At 38.9% G+C, this 18,090-nt stretch overlaps 2 protein-coding genes and 4 non-coding genes across 6 annotated transcripts in view; 1 reads left to right on the top strand and 5 right to left on the bottom strand.

The window, feature by feature from the left end:
- Positions 1–850: 850 nt before the first annotated feature.
- RPL4 (ribosomal protein L4) lies at positions 851–6,102 on the bottom strand. Its single transcript, XM_054565245.1, has 10 exons — positions 5,980–6,102; positions 4,460–4,631; positions 4,161–4,267; positions 3,653–3,791; positions 3,087–3,211; positions 2,422–2,551; positions 1,993–2,149; positions 1,648–1,731; positions 1,243–1,363; positions 851–1,158 (listed from the first exon to the last, which is right to left on the bottom strand). The coding sequence occupies exons 1-10, from the start codon at positions 5,980–5,982 to the stop codon at positions 928–930; spliced, it is 1,269 nt and encodes a 422-aa protein (XP_054421220.1). The 5' UTR covers positions 5,983–6,102; the 3' UTR covers positions 851–927.
- LOC129064516 (small nucleolar RNA SNORD18) lies at positions 2,296–2,364 on the bottom strand. Its single transcript, XR_008528493.1, has one exon. It is a non-coding gene; the product is annotated as a small nucleolar RNA SNORD18 (small nucleolar RNA).
- Positions 3,312–3,383, bottom strand: LOC129064515 (small nucleolar RNA SNORD18). Its single transcript, XR_008528492.1, has one exon. It is a non-coding gene; the product is annotated as a small nucleolar RNA SNORD18 (small nucleolar RNA).
- On the bottom strand, positions 3,853–3,951 carry LOC129064518 (small nucleolar RNA SNORD16). Its single transcript, XR_008528495.1, has one exon. It is a non-coding gene; the product is annotated as a small nucleolar RNA SNORD16 (small nucleolar RNA).
- On the bottom strand, positions 4,341–4,411 carry LOC129064517 (small nucleolar RNA SNORD18). The gene has a single exon (XR_008528494.1). It is a non-coding gene; the product is annotated as a small nucleolar RNA SNORD18 (small nucleolar RNA).
- A 395-nt stretch (positions 6,103–6,497) lies between the features above and the next one.
- Positions 6,498–18,090, top strand: part of ZWILCH (zwilch kinetochore protein) — a 34,821-nt gene continuing 23,228 nt past the window's right edge. Inside the window, exons 1-4 of the mRNA XM_054564344.1 lie at positions 6,498–6,578; positions 8,499–8,550; positions 14,678–14,773; positions 17,068–17,186. Coding sequence (XP_054420319.1) covers positions 6,526–6,578; positions 8,499–8,550; positions 14,678–14,773; positions 17,068–17,186 — 320 coding nt within the window. The 5' untranslated portion in view covers positions 6,498–6,525. The remainder of the gene's footprint in view (positions 6,579–8,498; positions 8,551–14,677; positions 14,774–17,067; positions 17,187–18,090) is intronic.

The raw sequence follows: 18,090 nt of genomic DNA, 5'->3' as shown, positions 1-18,090 counted from the left end.
ACCACCGGCAACCTTGGTGTATGGGAACCACACTCGAACTGAGTAACTGACCTAAGGTTAAGTGGTTAGCATTCAGCACAGGCAGACTCCCTACAAGTTGGTTTTTGGGAGCAATAACTCCTAGTTCCATCAACTTCCCGAGGACAACTTAAGTGAGCATGAAAATAAAGCCTCCAACAAACTGGGAGATAGTGCCTTCACATGCTAGAACGCTATCTCTTGAATATGCAATTAGATTATACATCACCCTTGCTATGGATTTGACTATCAATAGGAAGGGAGGGGGGGAAGTCCTGACTTGAAGTCAACTCTAGGATGACATTCAATGATAAAAGCTTTAGGAAAAAAACATGCTGTGAGTACATTCTTGACCAATATATTCCCTAGTAAAACTGAAAAATACTGGCACTCTTTTGTTTCTAAGAGCCAAAATATCAAGGGTGGCAAGCATATCCTCCAACAGCATTGTCACAGGTTCAACAAGAACACTTCTCTGAGGAAACCATGTTTCTTACTGCTGCATCTCAAAATATGCATTGATTACACCCTTGTATTTCCTTAAGGTTTTTTTTTGGGGGGGGGGGAAGCTAAATTCTAACAGTTTCTGTGTATTTCTGAGACAAGTCTTTTAACCATCATCTTTCCCAAAACACTGCTTACAAAATGCATTGGACTTTGTATCTGGATATATGAAGCATCCCTCCTTCCATTCAACAGCATGGATTTTGTATAAATCCAATGATCCATTTTAGACCAGACTGTAACAAATGAATGGCTAGGGTTATGGAGAACAAAGTGTCATCAAAAACAATTGTAACCAAGATTCACACAACAGATGCAACAAGCCATGTTTCTCACTGCCTCTGACATATTTATTCAAAACTAGCTGTCCATAGTGATTTGACCTTTATGGAATAAACATTAAGTTTATGCTGCAGGCTTCTTTTCTTCTGTGGTGGGTTTCTTTTCCGCAGGCTTCTTCTCAGCTGCTGGTTTCTTGGTAGCTGCAGCCTTTTTCCCCACCAAAGGCTTCTTCTGCTTCTTAACGCCAACAACCTTCTTTCCTTTCTTCCCTACCACAGGCTTCTTGCCTGGAACCCCCTTCTCATCTGATTTGGCTTTTAGTGCCGCCGCTGCTCTATCCACCCGGAGCTTGTGCTGCAACAAATCAGGAAGAAAATTTTAAAAAATCACATCTTTCTAAAAACTTACTGTATCTGCAAAACCCAAATTATTGCTTACATTCCTGGCCTGGCGAAGAATAGTGTTCCGGCGCATGGTCTTTGCATATGGGTTTAACTTCAACATGATTCTCAGATTTTTCAGTGGATTCTTCTTTAGCACTCTACGATGAATCTTCTTGCTATAAAAAGATAGACACTGTATTAACATTTTATTCCATTAGCCACATTTTAAAAAATTCTCACTCAGGGGTATGCTTTAAAAACAAAATGACTTGAGGAGAGAAAAAGCAACTGGCTGCCGCCTCCCATACACACCCCGACCAGGGATCAGACCTGCAACCTTTTGGTGTATGGACTGACACTCGATTAACTGAGCCACCCATCTGGGGCTAAGTTATCCACATTTAAAAAACCAATTATACTGAGGTTGGGGCAAGAATTATTACAAATAGTACAACTTTACCGTGGTGCTCGGAGGGCTCTTTGGATCTCTGGGCTTTTCAAGATTCTGCTAAGGTCTGTATTGAGCATCTTGTGCATGGGAAGGCTGGAAAAAAAAATCAAGAAAATGTTGGAAACAGATGCCCAATTCTTATTTCTTATGTGATTAAAAAGAACCTCAACACAAGTTAAATGGTTAACCATTTGAAGCTCCCCAAATTAAATTAAAATTTCCAACTACACTATCACTCCTCAGAGCATCTCACCATTTCAGCATATTGCATCTGTATATAAAGGGAAATAGCAATAAAACACAATCCATTATTTTGAAAACATGAAAACCAATTCTGAATATAAAGACACTCACTTGTAGTTACTCTTCAGGGAGGCCGCTTTACGCCAAGTGCCATACAGATCATCTAACTTGCGGAAAGCACTTTCAGTCCAAATGCAGAAACGGCCCACATGCCCACCAGGAGCAAGTTTCAAAATGTTCAGTTTGCTTACATTAAGCAGAGTAATTCCTTTGAAAGGGAAAGGAGTTAGGGCATGTGTATTTCAACAGAAGAAATACAAATTGTCTTGATAGCGTATGTATCACATAAGATAACTGAGAACTACCATTAATAATTATGAAGTTCCAACCATTGATAGTGTACTCATTCAGCCAAGAATCAGACATTCCACAAATCATGTGTTTCAGAAACACGGACCATGAAGTGGAATCTCATCATGGTAAAAGTTGAGTAAGTTTGCATAGTTTGGGCTATCAAACATGTAAAAGTAAAAGCATTACCAGGAATGTTTCTGAAGGCTTTGATGATACCATTGTCCTCATTATAAATGATGCAGGGTCCCCTGCGCTGGATACGACGACGGTTTCTCATTTTGCCCTTGCCAGCTCTCATTCGCTGAGAGGCATAGACCTACAAAATGAGGTTTAGTATTCTGATTAAGATGATCCCTGTAATAGATCTTCAGATTTAAAAACGACTTATAGGCATTGGTATACCATATAGCCTAGGTGTGCAGTTAAGTAGGCTACATTTCATCTTTGTTTAAGCAGAGTCACATGATGATGAAACCACCAAACAATTCCTTTCTCAGACTGTACCTATCGCTAAAGCAGCTCATGACTATAATATGGTTCCTGAGTACTTGTTCTCATATGTAATAATATCTAAGACTTGTAGTTAATACTGCCCTTCAATCTTTTTAAAAAAGAAACTGATATTTTAAAAAGAAAGAATCAGAAATATCAATCTGTTGTTCTGCTTATGGATGCATTCATTGGTTGATTCTTGTATGTGCTGACTGGGTAGTGAACGTGCAAACTTGCAGGAGTATCAGGGCAACATTCCAACAGAGTTAACCCAGACATGACAGCAATGTTTTAAAAATCAAATTCTGACAAATTTGTGTGAAGGACTAACAAATTGCCAATGTGTTCATTAAACCTACCTTTTTGATATCATTCCAGGCCTTTAGCTTCTTAAGAAGCAAAACAGCCTCCTTGGTTTTCTTGTAGCTTTCAACTTTATCTTCAACTACCAAGGGAAGTTCAGGAACTTCCTCAATACGATGACCTGACAAAGCCAATTAACACTGACCTGGTTACTCTGAACCTTTTGAAAAATTGAGAAACATTTTACATAACCCACAAAAACAAAATGGCATACAATTTGCCAAATCAGAACTTCCACAAATATCATGTGTTTCAGAAACACGGACCAATTAAGTGGAATCTCATCATTTTGAAAGTTGAAAATATAATAGGCAACATGAAGTTTAAGTGAAAGTTTTCCAATATACTAAATCATTGTATTTGAATTACTTCCATGTTACACAGCATTCACTAATGACTGATTTGTCAGACTGAAACACAACTAATATTTAGTAGTAGGACACTCAGACACTCTAGGATGAACACAATTTACACAGGTTATTATTAACATGAATGAAAAGGTTCAGGTGAAGGAAAAAAGGGTATTCTGTATCACTCCTGTAATACAAAATATATCACAAACCTTTAGACATGACCAGTGCTGGTAAGGCCGAGGCAGCTAGAGCAGAGCATATGGCATATCGCTTCTGGGTTGTGTTCACTCTGCGGTGCCAACGGCGCCAGATTTTGGTTGGTGCAAACATGCGGCCCCCACGACACATCTATTTTTCTTAGTTAAGAATCACATTTCTCAAATGTTAGAAATTTAAAAAGGTTATGTCTTGCTCAGTAAGAATTTTCGTCACCCTTCTGAACCAGCTTACTGACAGCAGGCAACTGTCGCTGAGAACAGAGTAAGACGCAAATTACGACATCATTGCAAGTTAAACTTTCTAATGTCAAGCTCCTGTTAGATTCTTCCATATTTCTAATCTGCCTACAGTTACCTGGACACTACTAGTATTTTGGACAAAAATATTTTCAAACTAACATGAATAAACCAGGCCCAGCCTGCTAAATTCTGTGCCAAGTGACAAGTAGTTAATGACAAAAAAAAAAAAAAAAAAAGAAAAAGAAAAAAAAAAGGATACGTTTCCAAAAGCACCCTGGCCAGAACGATGAGTTCCACCACCTCGAACTCTGGGAATTCGAGCCACAGCTCTGCCAGTACCCCAAGACTCAGCACTGGTTTGATGTCCTGAAATTGCAAAGAAATAAAAAGTTTTAGCTACCCAACCATATCAATGTGACAATTGTGCATGGTTGCAAACAGCATCAGAACATCCAGGAAAATCATCTGATTCAGAAACACGGACCAATGGAGTGGAATTTCATCACTGCTGTCAAGCAGCTCTTAAAACATTAAACCATGAAAGATCTAAAACCATACCTGCCAATTCACTGACAGCATAGGGCTGTCTATTGTTTTTGCGCAAATTGGTGTGAACGAAGTTCACAATATCTGGTCGAATGGGAGCCTTGAACACAGCAGGCAAAGTGACATTTTTGCCAGACGATTCCCCCTTTTCGGAGTACACTGATATCAGTGGACGAGCACACGCCTGGGAACAAGGAAAAAACATTTATATGGACAAGAAATGTCAGAAGTACTCCTCATATGCAATCAATGCCATTAAATGCTCAGTTACAAGAGTATAGAGTGTGGTGAGATAGACATTGCTTAAAGCTGAAACAAAGGCTACTTTACAAACACAGCAAGTCTATTAATTTCAATAATTCTTACCTGGAAGAACACTTACAATCAAGTTCTGCCACATAATTTTCTGAGAATAGTTTATCATTAAGCTTTCAAACCAGGGTTTAAAGTGTAGTGATCAAAACACTTCAATGTTTGAGAATGCAGGTTAAAACTACTATTTAAACTTTCACCCCAAATGTCGGCAAATCCTGTCTACCACAACTCTTTCTTCTCCAAACTTCTCTCCTTGCCCCGTTCACCCCATTCTAAACACATTTGCCAAAACTTACTAGTAAAAACGCTGGTTGTTACTTTTTGCTCAACCTTGTCCAAAGACTTACCACCTGAAAATAAAACTTACAAAGTTCGGAGGATGGCCTACCCAATCTGCTCAACCTCCTGCCCACTTGCTTCAGGTACTCAGGCTAATCATCACCCTCCTCCATCAGTGTTACCAAGTGTTCTCCCAAGACACTCTCAAGTGGGCTGCTTCACCTCCTTCAAGCTACCTTCTTTAGGTTTCTGATCATTGTTTAAAGCCCAACTACCGCATTCTTTCCAATTCCGTATGTGAACAAGCACTCATTACCACCAAACGTTACTGTGAATTTTTGTATCTAACTCAATTACGATCCAAACACCAGAAGCAGTTTTTTGTCCATTTTGTTCATTAGCGGTACTATGAGCTGGCTAAATTCTAAAAGACTTAGGAGACACCAATAGCAAAATTCTTCAGAGAAGCTTTTGATAGATGAGATTCTTAAGGTCAAGAGACGAAAATTCAGGTAAAATGTGGGAAAACAAGTATTTTAAAACAAATCTTCCTCTTAAGACTAAGTATTCTTTACCAATCGGCACTTGGAGACTCACCACGACTCTTGGGACTCAAGAACTTTTAAGTCTTCGGTAGAGCTCGTGCCTTCTAAGATCAAGGAAAACGAGAATTCCAAAAGACCCTCTGCGCCTGAGAACCATCTGGCGTCTCGTGCTGTTTCCAGGAGCAGGAGTGCCCTGTGCGTAGAGGCCCACGTTGCCTCTAAAATGGCGGCCGTATACCGCACTATCTAAGTCCCCTCGACAAACAGACGCATTTGGCCCTCATCTCCTTTTTCTTGCTTCCCCTCCTAAAGACTTTATGCTCTCAACCCCTGCAATCCACTCCTGCCGGCCCAACAGCAGGGCAAAGACCAGCTGAGAGAAGTTCTACTCACCATGGCGTGGAGAGGGGAAAGCACACTCCTCTCTGTCCGGTGACTGCCACAGGAAAAGGAAATACTCAGCACTTCCTCGTTCTATATGTAACCTTCAAATCGTCTCCCATCCTGTGCCGCCTCAGAACCAATCCAGAGACACAAAGTATCTGTCTCCCACTCGAAAAAAATAAAAAATACAGTATTATTTATTCATCTGCGTCAAATCATGGTATCTACTGACATCCAAAATAAAAAATAGCGCTTAGAAACGAGGGACTCCTTTTCGCGGAATAATTCTTAAGTAGGAGTGGCCAACTCTCGCGAGATGAGGTGTCTTCCCTTCAACTAATATAACGTATTATAACTTTTTGTGACGGAAAAGAAAAATAATTGGGACAGGAAGAATCGCTGTGTGCTATAAAACAAAAACTTAACTTGTGAACAAACGGGACCTCTTGTGGTGTGGAAGTAGTCCCGGCGGGGGTGGGGTCATGACTTCGGACGTCAGCATCCGGCGCGCAGTTTAGTTTGGCGGCACTGGATCTGCTGTCCGACTGAAACGGGATGTGGTCTCAAATGAACAGAGCTGCTGAGGAGTTTTACAGTCGTCTCCTGCAGTGAGTTGTAGCCCCTCTTGTAGGCTAGGGTGTGCAGACAGCGTTACTCCCTCGCGGTATATTGAGTCACCCCACCCCACCCTTCGCCCCCAAGCCTCTAGTCGCAGCCTTGGGCGTTAGCGCCTTTGTCAGTTGTTAGTAGCGCGTATGTTATAGACTAAGTCAGTTTACCTGGGTCCGGGAATTGGGGAGAGGCCGGTTATCAGCTCCAGTGTGGAGCTGGCCCCGTGGAGGTTTGGTTGTAGTCTAGTTTAAAATGTATATATATACGTTATCGATCGCGATGGAGGGTGAGAAGATTTCCAAGAGACACTTGATTCATTCTGAAAATGCACCCAAGTTGCAATGTTAGAGACACCTTACAGTATATGGAATACTAGATGTTGGCATCCTTCATCTGTTTAAAGCCTTGTTGGTGTGAACCGTATTGTTATAGTCTATTCAAGAAAGTTATCATATGAGCTACAGTTATAATGATAACGTGATGGTGTGTTAGCTTTTTAAAGCACCTTTATTTCACTTTGCTCTAAGATTGCGTTTTATTCTCATAGTTAGGTATTAGTACCAAAGGGGATTCTGCCTAGTCCTGCATCCAAGTAAAAATTGAATCTGGTAGTTCTCAAATTTGAGTGTGCATCGGAATCACCTCGGGGCTGTCAAAACACAGTTTGCTGGGCCCCATCTCCAGGGTTTCTAATTTAGTAGGTTTGGATGGGGCCAAACAATTTGCCTTTCTAACAAATTACAGGTGAAGAAGATGCTGCTGTCTTGACACCACACTTTGAGAACCACTGATATAATCTAATCCCTCATTTTCTAAATGCTATAAATTTTCATTGTTTATTGCTTTTCTTCTGCTTACAAAAGTGGTCGTTCTTGTCAATTTTTTGATCTTTGTGTGTGTGTGTGTGTGTGTGTGTTTTTAACTAACAATGTCTTGGATAGCTTTAGTATGAGAGCCTACAGGTCTGTTTATTTTTTTTGTTAACTGCTGTATAGTTATTTCATTCTATAGTTTGAGAAATATACACATGCTTGAGAAATGATTGTTGAGTGATTGACTAACATCCCTTAGTTATACATTAAAGACAAACATCTTTAAGAATAAGGCACAATCTTGTCCAAAAGGGCAAAAATGAATTAGTCTCAAGCCTTTGTCTCCTGTTTTTATTTTAATAAGTCATAGAAAAGACACAATAATAAATGGTATCCTGAAACAGTTCCTTTGGGTTCCTTTGGTCTCTGAAGATTCTTCTTTCAGAGTGTAGAGCAGGCTGATGTGCATTTTGGTATGTTAATGGTTTATAGTTCTACATGCTTTGGGATCACTGTTTTAAAACTTTCTTGACTGAAATGATAATTGTTAAATGATATTCTAGAGATTTTTGCTTACATTTTTAAGAGAAAATTGTTTAAAATTATCAAATTTACTAATAGTAACAGCTCATAAATGTAGAGGGAGGATAGATGCTTTGATTTTAGCCGTGAAAGTCTAGGACCTGGGACCCTTAAATAACTTCTCCGTGGTGGCTCACTGATTCATTGGCAGGTCAGAATCCAGTAATTTTCACTTCCTAAAAGTCATGTGGTAAATTACCTTTTAGTGGTAACTAGTAATGTGTTTTAAAAAATTGAAGAGTAAAGGTAGATACTCTAATTTACTCCTCTCTCTTAGCAGTTGTACCCAGTTGTGGGCTGCAATCTATTGATCTCTACTACATCTCCTTTTTCTCTCTTTTTCTTAACCTAATACTCTTTTTCTGCTTTTTTTTTCCCCTCTCTTCCCAACTTAGGACTGCCATGACTACTTTGCATTTTGCTTTCCTCACTGTTGTCACATAGAAATGAAATGATGACTAACTCCTGAGTTGAAATGACAGTACTGTAGCTCTATTTTTCACATGTGGTTCTGCATTACAGGGAATTTGATGAAGAAAAGAAAGGAATCTGTAAAGACCCATTTATCTATGAGGTATGAAAAACTTGGTTTTTCAACACAACTCAATAATCCTAAAATTGTGAGTTTTAAATAGTAGGGTTTATTGAAGTTAATTTACATATAGTAAACTTCACCTTTTTAGAGTATAGTTCTATGAGCTTTTACAAATACATTCAGTCATATAATCAAGATATAGAACATTTCTAATGCCTCCAAAAATTTCCTCATGTCCCTTTATAGTTAACCCTTTCTTCTGTTCCCAGTCCCTGGCAACCACTAATCTGTTTTTTATCTCTGTTTTCTGTCTTCTATTTTGCCTTTTTCAGAATTTCATGTAAATAAAATCATACAAAATGTAGACTTTTGGATTTGACTTCTATCAATGAGTATAATGCATTTAAGATTCATCTATGTTGTTGTATATATTAATAGTTCATTCCCTTACATTGCTGAAAAGTTTTCCATTGTGTTGATGCACTACAATGTGGTTATCCATTTACCAGTTGATGGACACTTGGATTGTTCCCAGGTTTTGATAGTTTGACTATAAACATGTATGGATTTATTAAGCATATAATATATGCCAACCATTTCATAGGTAAACTCCCCATAGAGTTTAATCCATAAAAAAATTAGTAAAGTAAATTATATACTAAAAGAGAAATAAGCTGAGAAAAAATAGTCATAAATAATGAGGGTTAATATCCATATATAAAACACATATGATTTCAGTTAAGATGGAGGCATAAGTAAACATGGCTTGCCTCCTCACACAACCACATCAAAATTGCAACAAAAATATAGAACAACCATCACTCAGAACAGTTAGAAATTGAGTTGAATGGAAGTCTGACAACTACAGAATTAAAGAAACCACATCCATCCAGATTGGTAGGAGGGGCAGAGACACAGAATGGGTTGGTCCCACATCCATGTGTGGTGGATAAAAATTTGGGAGTGAGGATTCCACCCAGCCCAAGGTTCTAGTGCCAGGAAGATAAATCCCCATAACATCTGGCTGCAAAAACCAGCAAGATTGAGTCAGTGGAAGAAACTGCTGAAGTCCTAAGCAGTTCCCCTTAAAAAATCCACCCATGGACTTAGTCAGGCTCACTCCCTCTGAGCTCCAGCACTAGGGTTGCAGGTTGAAAGGCAAGGCACCAGTGACATATAGGGAAGAACTGAAGTGTCTGGCATCAAGATGGGAGCTGGAAGACAGCTTTCTTCCAGGAAAAAAAGGCAGGCAGAGGCTCTTGTCCCTTTTCAGAGCCTGCACCCCACAGAGCCACAGAGCCAGCAGGCAGGTGCCAAATCTGAGACTCCATCAACCTGGCTAACACTATTTGCCCTACCATGGAGATCCCAAGACTCCATTCACCCAACTTATGAGTTTACCCAAAATGTTAACTGTTACTTTTCCATATGAATGGCTGATCTTGGCCCATGTTTCACAACTTCCTAAATCCTATCAAACAAGCAACAGCCAACCTCAGTAAGCACCAAGCCCCTGTACCTCTTGCTAGGTGTCCCAAGACCTGGCTGGCACTAGCAGCAGCCAGCCAGTCTTCACAGCCTGGCTTTGCCTGGGAATCTCCAAGCCCAGCACAAGTATAGCAGCCATCTCAGATTTCTTTATAGCTCAGGGAATGTGGCCCTGACAGGAACACAGGTGAGGGCTGACCTTGGATTGCACCACGTGGGAGACCCCAGAGCCTGCACACTCTGTGGACAGCTACAGACCATGTTGGAGCGCAAACACCCTGCCCCTGCACAGCTGATACTCCATGGAGGGCGGAGATATGTGGTCAGTGGTCATGGCCAGTCCTTACAGCTGACTGGCCTGGGTAAATCCCTTCCGTTGACCTGCCAACAACAACCAAGGCTCAACTATAAGAGGAGGTGTACTCAGCCTACACAAAGGGCACACCTCGAGTACCCAGGTTGGGGGATGGGGGATGCTGTGCTGCTGGACCCTACAGGACACCTACTACTTTGAGCCACGCTACCAAGACAGGGAGTCATAGCAGCTCTATCTAATACATAGAAACAAACACAGGAAGGCTGTGAAAATGATGAGACAAACATGGCCCAAATGAAGAACAGGTTAAAACTCCATGAAAGGGCTCCATGAAATGGAGATAAGCAACCTATCAGATGCAGAGTTCAAAACACTGGTTATAAGGATGCTCAAGGAACTCAGTGAGGACCTCAGCAGCATAAAAAAGATCCAGTCAGAAACAAAGGAAACACTAATTGAAATAAAGAAAAATTTACAGGGAGACAACAGCAGAGAGGATGAAGCTGAGAATCAAATCAATGATTTGGAACATAAGGAGGCAAGAAACAACCAATCTGAACAACAAGAATAAAGAATGCAAAAAAATGAGGATAGTGTAAGCAGCTTCTGGGAGAACATCAAGAGGTCCAACATTCACATCATAGGGGTGCCAGAAGGAGGAGAGAAAGGGCAAGGAATTGTAAATCTATTTGAAAAAATAATGAAAGAAAACTTCCCTAATTTGGTGAAGGAAATAGACATGCAAGTCCAGGGAGCACAGAGAGTCCCAAACAAGATGGATGCAAAGCAGTCCATTCCAAGACACATCATAATTGAAATGCCAAAGGTTAAAGATACAGAGAAACTCTTAAAAGCAGCAGGAACAAAGCAGTTAGTTACCTACAGGGGAGTTCCTATAAGACTGTCTGATTTCTCAGACGAAACTTTGCAGGCCAGAAGGGATTGGCAAGAAATATTCGAAGTCATGAAAAGCAGGGACCTACAGCCAAGATTGCTCTACCCAGCAAAGCTATCATTTAGAATTGAAGAGTAGATAAAGAGCTTCCCAAACAAAAACCGAAGGAGTTCATAGTCACCAAACCATTATTATATGAAATGTTAAAGGGACTTATTTAAAGAAAAAAAGGTCAAAACTATGAACAATAAAATGGCAAAAATACATATCTATCAACAATTGAATCTAAAAGACAAACTAAGCAAACAAGAAGAACAGAGACAGAATCATGGATACAGAGAGCGTTTTGATGATTGCCAGATGGAAGGGGGGAGTGTGGGGAAATGGGTGAAGTGGTGAGGGGATTAAGAATTATAAATTGGTAGTCACAGAATAGCCATGGGGAGGTGAAGTACAGTATAGGAAATGGAGTAGCCAAAGAACTTATACACATAACCCATGGACATGAACAATGGTGTGTGGATTGCTTGAGGGAGTGGGGAGTACTGTGTGGAGGGAGGCAAAGGGGTTAAAATTGGGACAACTGTAATAGCATAACCAATAAAACAATTTAAAAGAAATATTCAGTCATCATTCATTCAGTATATATTCTGTGACTGTATAATATGTGTTAGACCAAAACAAACAAACAAACCATACAAAAAGCTCTTTAAAATCAATAAGAAAAAAAGACAAGTATAATAGAAGGACACATGTAAGCACAGGAAGAAAAATACAAATATAGTTATCTTTTACTATCTGAATCCTCACTAATCAAACTCAGAAGTTCATTATATCCAGGTAAATGTATTAATCCCTCCCTATATGAGTTCTTGCCTCTTGATACCTACATTAATTTCCTAGGGCTACTGTAACAAAGTACCACAAATTGGTTTGCTTAAAACATCAGAAATATATTCTCTTAATAGTTTAGGAGACTAGAAGTCTGATGTCAAGGTGTCAGCAGGGCCATGTTCCCACTAAAGGCTCTTGGAAATGTTCTTTCCTTGCTTCCTCCTAGCTTTTGATGCTTTCTATCTGCCCTTTGCTCTCTGAACTTGGTATCAAAATACTTCAATATCCAAAATAAATTAAATATTTAAATAATGAAAGATACTTGTCAATAATAAGCGTATTAAAAACTGTTCACCTCCATTAGTAATCAAATAAATGAAAATTAAAACAATAACAGCATACTTTTTTTTGCAATGAGATGGTAAAAATAATGAAAATACTTAAGAGTGTTGATGTAAGTGATAGGAATGCAAATGTGTGGGTATGGTATATATGAAAGGCAATTTGACAATATCAGTATGATTTATATATTCATCTGAAGAAAGTAATCCAAGATGATCATGACCAATTGTTTATTATAGCAAATAACTTGAAACTACCTAAACGTCAAACTGTGTGAAATTAGTTATATGATGGTAGACCCGTGATACTGGACAGCCAAAGACCATTTAATGGCATGAAATTTCATGGAATATCTTCTTTTTTTATTTTTTTATCCTCACCCAAGGACATTTTTCATTGATTTTAGGAAGAGGGAAAGGGAGAGAGAGAGAGGCATTGATTGGTTGCCTCCCATATGCACCCAGTTCAGGGATCATATGTACCTGGACTGGGGACCTAGCACACAACCTTTCAGTTATGGGACGATGTTCCAACCAACTGAGCCACACTAGCCAGGGCAGGAATATCCTTTTTTTATTATGCAAAATCCTATCTAGGTATCTAAGTAATGGATACATTTCTATTTACACAGATTCATTTACATGCCTGGAAAAAGTGCTGGCAAAATATGTACCAATAAGACTAATAACAGTACCTGGCTAGTGGAATTATAGGTGAGATTTTAAAAATCTTTTAGCTTTCTATTTTCAAACTTTTCTACAAAAACTTCCAGCCAAGATGGAAGCGAAGGTAGATACACTTAGCCTCTCCACACAACCAAAAGAAGGACAATAAATTTAAAAACAAAAAATAAGAACTCCCAGAAAATCAAACTGTATGGAAGTCCAACAACCAAGGAGTTAAAAGAGAAACATTCATCCAGACTGGTAGGAGGAGCAGAGACCAGCAGCTGTGGCAGAGAGGACATGCAGCAAGGCAGTGGCTGGAGGACCAGGTGGGTTAAGCAGAGGATGGCAGACCAAGTGGTTCCACATTTGTGTGTGGATAAACTGGGAGGAACAGCTGGGGAGTGAGAAGGACCACACAACCCATTGTTCCAGAGCTGGAAAAGGAAGCCTCAAAACCTCTGGCTATAAAAATCTGTGGGGGATGCAGCGACGGGAGAAACTCCCAGCCTCATAGGAAAGTTCGTTGGAGAGACCCACAGGGTCCCGGAACATACACAAACCCACCCACAGGGGAATCAGCACTAGAAGGGCCCAATTTGCTTGTGGGTAGTGGGGGAAGTGACTGAAAGCTGGCCATGAGCTGAGAAAGTGACATTATTCCCTCTCTTACCCAACCCCCTCATACAGCATCACAAAGCAGCAACGTGGGTTGTCCTGCCCTGAGGAATACCTAAGGGTTCCACCGCTTCTAATGTAACAGGTGTGCTGAGACAAAAAAAATGTAGCCCAAATGAAAGAACAGATCAAAGCTCAAAAAATAACTGAGCAATGAACAGATATCCAGCCTATCATATGCACAGTTCGAAACACTGGTAATCAGGATGCTCATAGAAACGGTTGAGCATGGTCGCAAAATGGAGGAAAAGGTGAAGGCTACGCAAAGTGAAATAAAGAAGAATATACAGGGAAACTGCAGTAAAGGGAAAGAAACCGGGACTCAAACCAATGATTTGGAGCAGAAGGAAGAGATAAACATTCAACCAGGTGGAGGGGAATAAAGGGGAGGAAAAAAATGGGACAACTGTAATAGCAAACTCAATAAAATATACATATAAAAAACACTTCTATAATAAACGTGTATTTGTAATTGGAATGAAAGACTGCATTTCCTATAAACTGATAAATTCCATATTCTAATCGGAAGAAAGGATAATATTTTGTAAAGGGTTAGTTTTATGGTGCATAACAAATTCAGAAATGATTAGAGGAAAAGGCTATCAGCGTGATCCTAATTTTAAAAAAAAGGGGAAGGATCCTCAAGGAACATGTATAAAGCCAAAAGGGGGTGGTATCAAGAGTGGGAGGAGTGGTGGGTTGGGAATGAAGACAACTGTAGTTGAACAACAAAATAATAAATAAAAATGAAAAACGAAAGGCTTTACACGGCAGGGTGTACTTTAGGTGGGCCTTGAAGAATGTGTAAAGATATGAGCTATATTTTTTAAACAAGAAAAATAATATTGGAAAAAAATTACTTGCGTAGAATTGGTCTGTATATATTTAAATATTTGTACAAATATTAAAACGCATAAAACATTGCTTGACATAATCTGTTTTTAATAGGCTGATGTTCAAGTGCAGTTGATCAGCAAAGGCCGACCAAATCCTTTGAAAAATATTCTAAATGAAAATGATGTAGTATTCATCCTGGAAAGAGTGGTAAGTAGTACTTGGGCTTTGTGATTGTTTTATTGTTAATTTGGTTTTGTGGGAATAATCTCAAGTATATACATATTTTTCAGCATATTTCAAAGCAGATTCTAATTTTCTTAGGAATAAGTACAGTGATGTTCAATAGAAATATGTGAAACACATGTAATTTAAAATTTCCTAGTAGCCTCATTAAAAAGTAAATAAGAGATATTATCATATGGTAATATTTACTTTTAAGAATGTTATAAATGGAATCGTATCTTGTTTAACTTTTTGAGTCTGGCTTTCACTCATTATAATACCTTTGAGATTCTTCCAAGTTGTGTGTATCAGTGATTCATTTCTTTTAACAGTGGAGTGGTTTCTCATGGTATATACATACCGCAGTTTTCTTATCCATTCACCCTTTGAAGGACATTTGGTTGTTTTCAGTCTTCAGTGATCCTGAAAAGAGCTACTATGATAATTTTTATTCAGATTTTTGTGTGCACATAACTTTACAATAAATACTCAGGTGTGGGAATGCTGGGTCTGAAATTAGGTTTAGTAATTAAAAAAAAATTTAATCTAATATATCTGAGATAATTTCAACATCTAATTAATGTAAAAGTCATTAACGAGATGTTTTCAAGTTCTTTTTTTCCATACTATGTCTTTAAAAGATGGTGTGTATTTTACACTTATATCCCATTTCAAGTGCTCAATAGTCACATGTGGCTAGTGGCTACTGTATATTAAACAGCACAACACAAATAGCTATGACTCATGAAGTTCTATTTTAATTTTTTTAACTGTAACAAAAGGGAACCTCTTATTTTGTATCACTTTATAATTACAACCATAAACCTTTTTATTCTAATTATGGTAACTGTTTTGGCAGTTTTTATTGAGGGCTGATAATGCTGTCACATTACAAGTTTGCTTGGAGCAACCATTCCTTTGGTTATATCATTTCTTGAAGTGGGTAGGAACAGGCTCTAAAAAGGGAAAGTGGATGTTCCTTTAGAAGGAACACCTCCATCTGCTTTAGGACCCTCTTGCTGTCTGGACAGGTATTGTGGTAAATGAACAAGCTTTTTATTTTAAATACACTCACATGAAAACTGTTCGAGGAGGGGACCTACTTTATCTTTTATGTTAATAAATGGGTGTTACTAGTTTTTATCTGTGGTGGACAAATGCTTGGAAAAATAAGTTAATTATGTGGTTAAATTTAGGCTTCTGTTATGGGGAGAAGAGGCAATGTATGTATGTAGAGTAAAAGCTGAAAAAAAATGAAGTTGGTCAGATGAGAATAAATTATCTTGAAGAAGGTAAAGATGAACAGAGGGCATTTATGGAAATCTGGGCTAGGATACTAGGGAGAATGCAGCTTGGAGTTAGGAGTTACCTGGAATTCATTGAGACCTTGGCATTTTTGGGTGGGGAACAACTAAAATGGCCTTTGTTTCTGCAAAGATCAGTAGGGCTTAATGCATGAATATTAGATACACAACTGTTGAAAAGTAGAACAGAGGAAAAAATGGTGTCTCTTGGGTACCTCTAGTTTTAGGTACCTATAGTTTTAGGAAAGCCAGGACTGGAAGGGAATGATATCTAGAATATGGCAAAAGAAATTCAAAGTTGAGGAAGCATCTAGGTCTGATTCCTATTAAATTGGCAGAAGACTTACAGCTAGAAGAGACTACCTAGATTCAAATGTTGGCTTTGCATTTAGCAGTTCTGTTATGTTAGGCAAGTTATTTAGCCATTCATTACCTGTTTTCTCATCTCTAAAACAGGATTAGTAATAGTATCTATCTCAGGGCTTTTATGAAGAATAAAAGAAAACAGAGTGGTAGCTTTGTTGTTATTATTGGCAAGACTAAGCTAGTTATCTAGTTAAACACATAGGTATCAGAACCATGTAACGCAAATGAGAGTTGATAGCCCTAAGAATAGCTTTAAGGAATCTTTGCATTTTGAGAACGAAGAATCTGACAAAATCAGAGAGTTTTCCATGGGTTTCCCTTGGTTTTTGGTCTTTAGCTCATCATTATGTACATGTTAGAGCACTTTTTTTCTAATGGCATCAGATGATTCCTTCATCAGTAGCAACTCAGAACAGTATCTCCAGATAGGAAGTACTTCTGATGGCAAGATATGTTGGTACCAAACTGGTTTGTAGCCATGACTTTTGCCATAGCCAAATCATTGTGCTTCAAGTTTTAGATATCAATGAATTACATTCTAGCTTAATGAAGAGTTGACCATTGTTTTCTTTTTTACCTGGTTAAATAATTTTAAAACATGTTTTAAAGCCTTTAGAGAAGGAAGAAACAAGTCATTTTGAAGAGCTACAATCTGAAGAAACTTCTATTTCTGATTTCTCTACTGGTGAGAATGTTGGACCACTTGCTTTACCAGTTGGGAGGGCAAGGTAAGTCTTTTTCTTAGTATCAGGGTAGGAATAGAGGTGGAGGATAGGAATTTAAATTGAAGCATTCTTATAAACATTGGGGGAAAAGATGTATCTAGCACAGATCCCTCTCTCCTTCCTTCCTCCTCCGCCAGATATGTATATCCAGCTCTCTACTTAATATCCCATTGACCATCTCAAACATGACCAAGAAGGCTGCAGTGATCTTCCTTTCTCCAGTCTCCTATATTTCTAAAATGTTGTTGCTTATTAAATGTTTTCCTTGTGTCTAATCTGGTTCCCCTCCAGTCTTTCTCCCTCAGTGCTGCCAGGAAAGTCTGATCTAGTTTCTTCCCTGCTTATAAATCCCTCAGCGGTTCATATTGCCTCATAATAACATCCAGATTCCTTTTGAGTGACACATAGGAGCCTTCCTTGTCTAGTCAAGAGGTCTTTCACCAGGGGTACCATGCCCACTGGGCATTGGAAACTTCAGGGGTACTCTTTGGTCATCATAATGATTGAGGGAAGCTACTGGCCTGGGCCATGGATTGTAAACGTCCTGCAATGTATGGGGTTCTCCTGTCCAAAGAGGAATGATCCTACCCTGATAGAAAGCCTACTGCCTCACTGCCTTGCCAGCTTCACTTCCCGCCTCCTCCCTGTGTAGCCATATGCAGTTCTCTCTGCTTAGTCTCCCCCATCTCCAAAACCAAAAAGTCCTTGCCATCAAGGAGTTCTGGAGAATATAGTCATAAAAATAACATTTAGAGAATAATGACTATAATAACAATATTCACAAAGTGACCTTTGTGGTGGTTTTCTTTTTGTTTTGCTCTGTGAAGCTTTTAACGTTTTTATATAGTTAAATTAATCAGCATTTTCTTTCATGACATCTTGATTTTGAGTCACATTTGACCTTTTT

The sequence above is a fragment of the Pteronotus mesoamericanus genome, unplaced genomic scaffold (assembly GCF_021234165.1).
Source record: "Pteronotus mesoamericanus isolate MK-2021 breed Mesoamerican mustached bat unplaced genomic scaffold, CSHL_Meso_final contig_164, whole genome shotgun sequence".
Classification (NCBI taxonomy): Eukaryota; Metazoa; Chordata; class Mammalia; order Chiroptera; family Mormoopidae; genus Pteronotus; species Pteronotus mesoamericanus.
The sequence above is the reverse complement of the archived record's forward strand: the minus strand, read 5'-3'. Positions and strand labels throughout refer to the sequence as shown.

Coding starts and splice junctions, on each gene's coding strand:
- RPL4 (XM_054565245.1), bottom strand. Junction 4,268..4,459: donor TGCTGTCAGTGAATTGGCAG/GTATGGTTTTAG, acceptor TTGCAATTTCAG/GACATCAAACCAGTGCTGAG. Junction 3,792..4,160: donor GCCAGGGTGCTTTTGGAAAC/GTATCCTTTTTT, acceptor TAAGAAAAATAG/ATGTGTCGTGGGGGCCGCAT.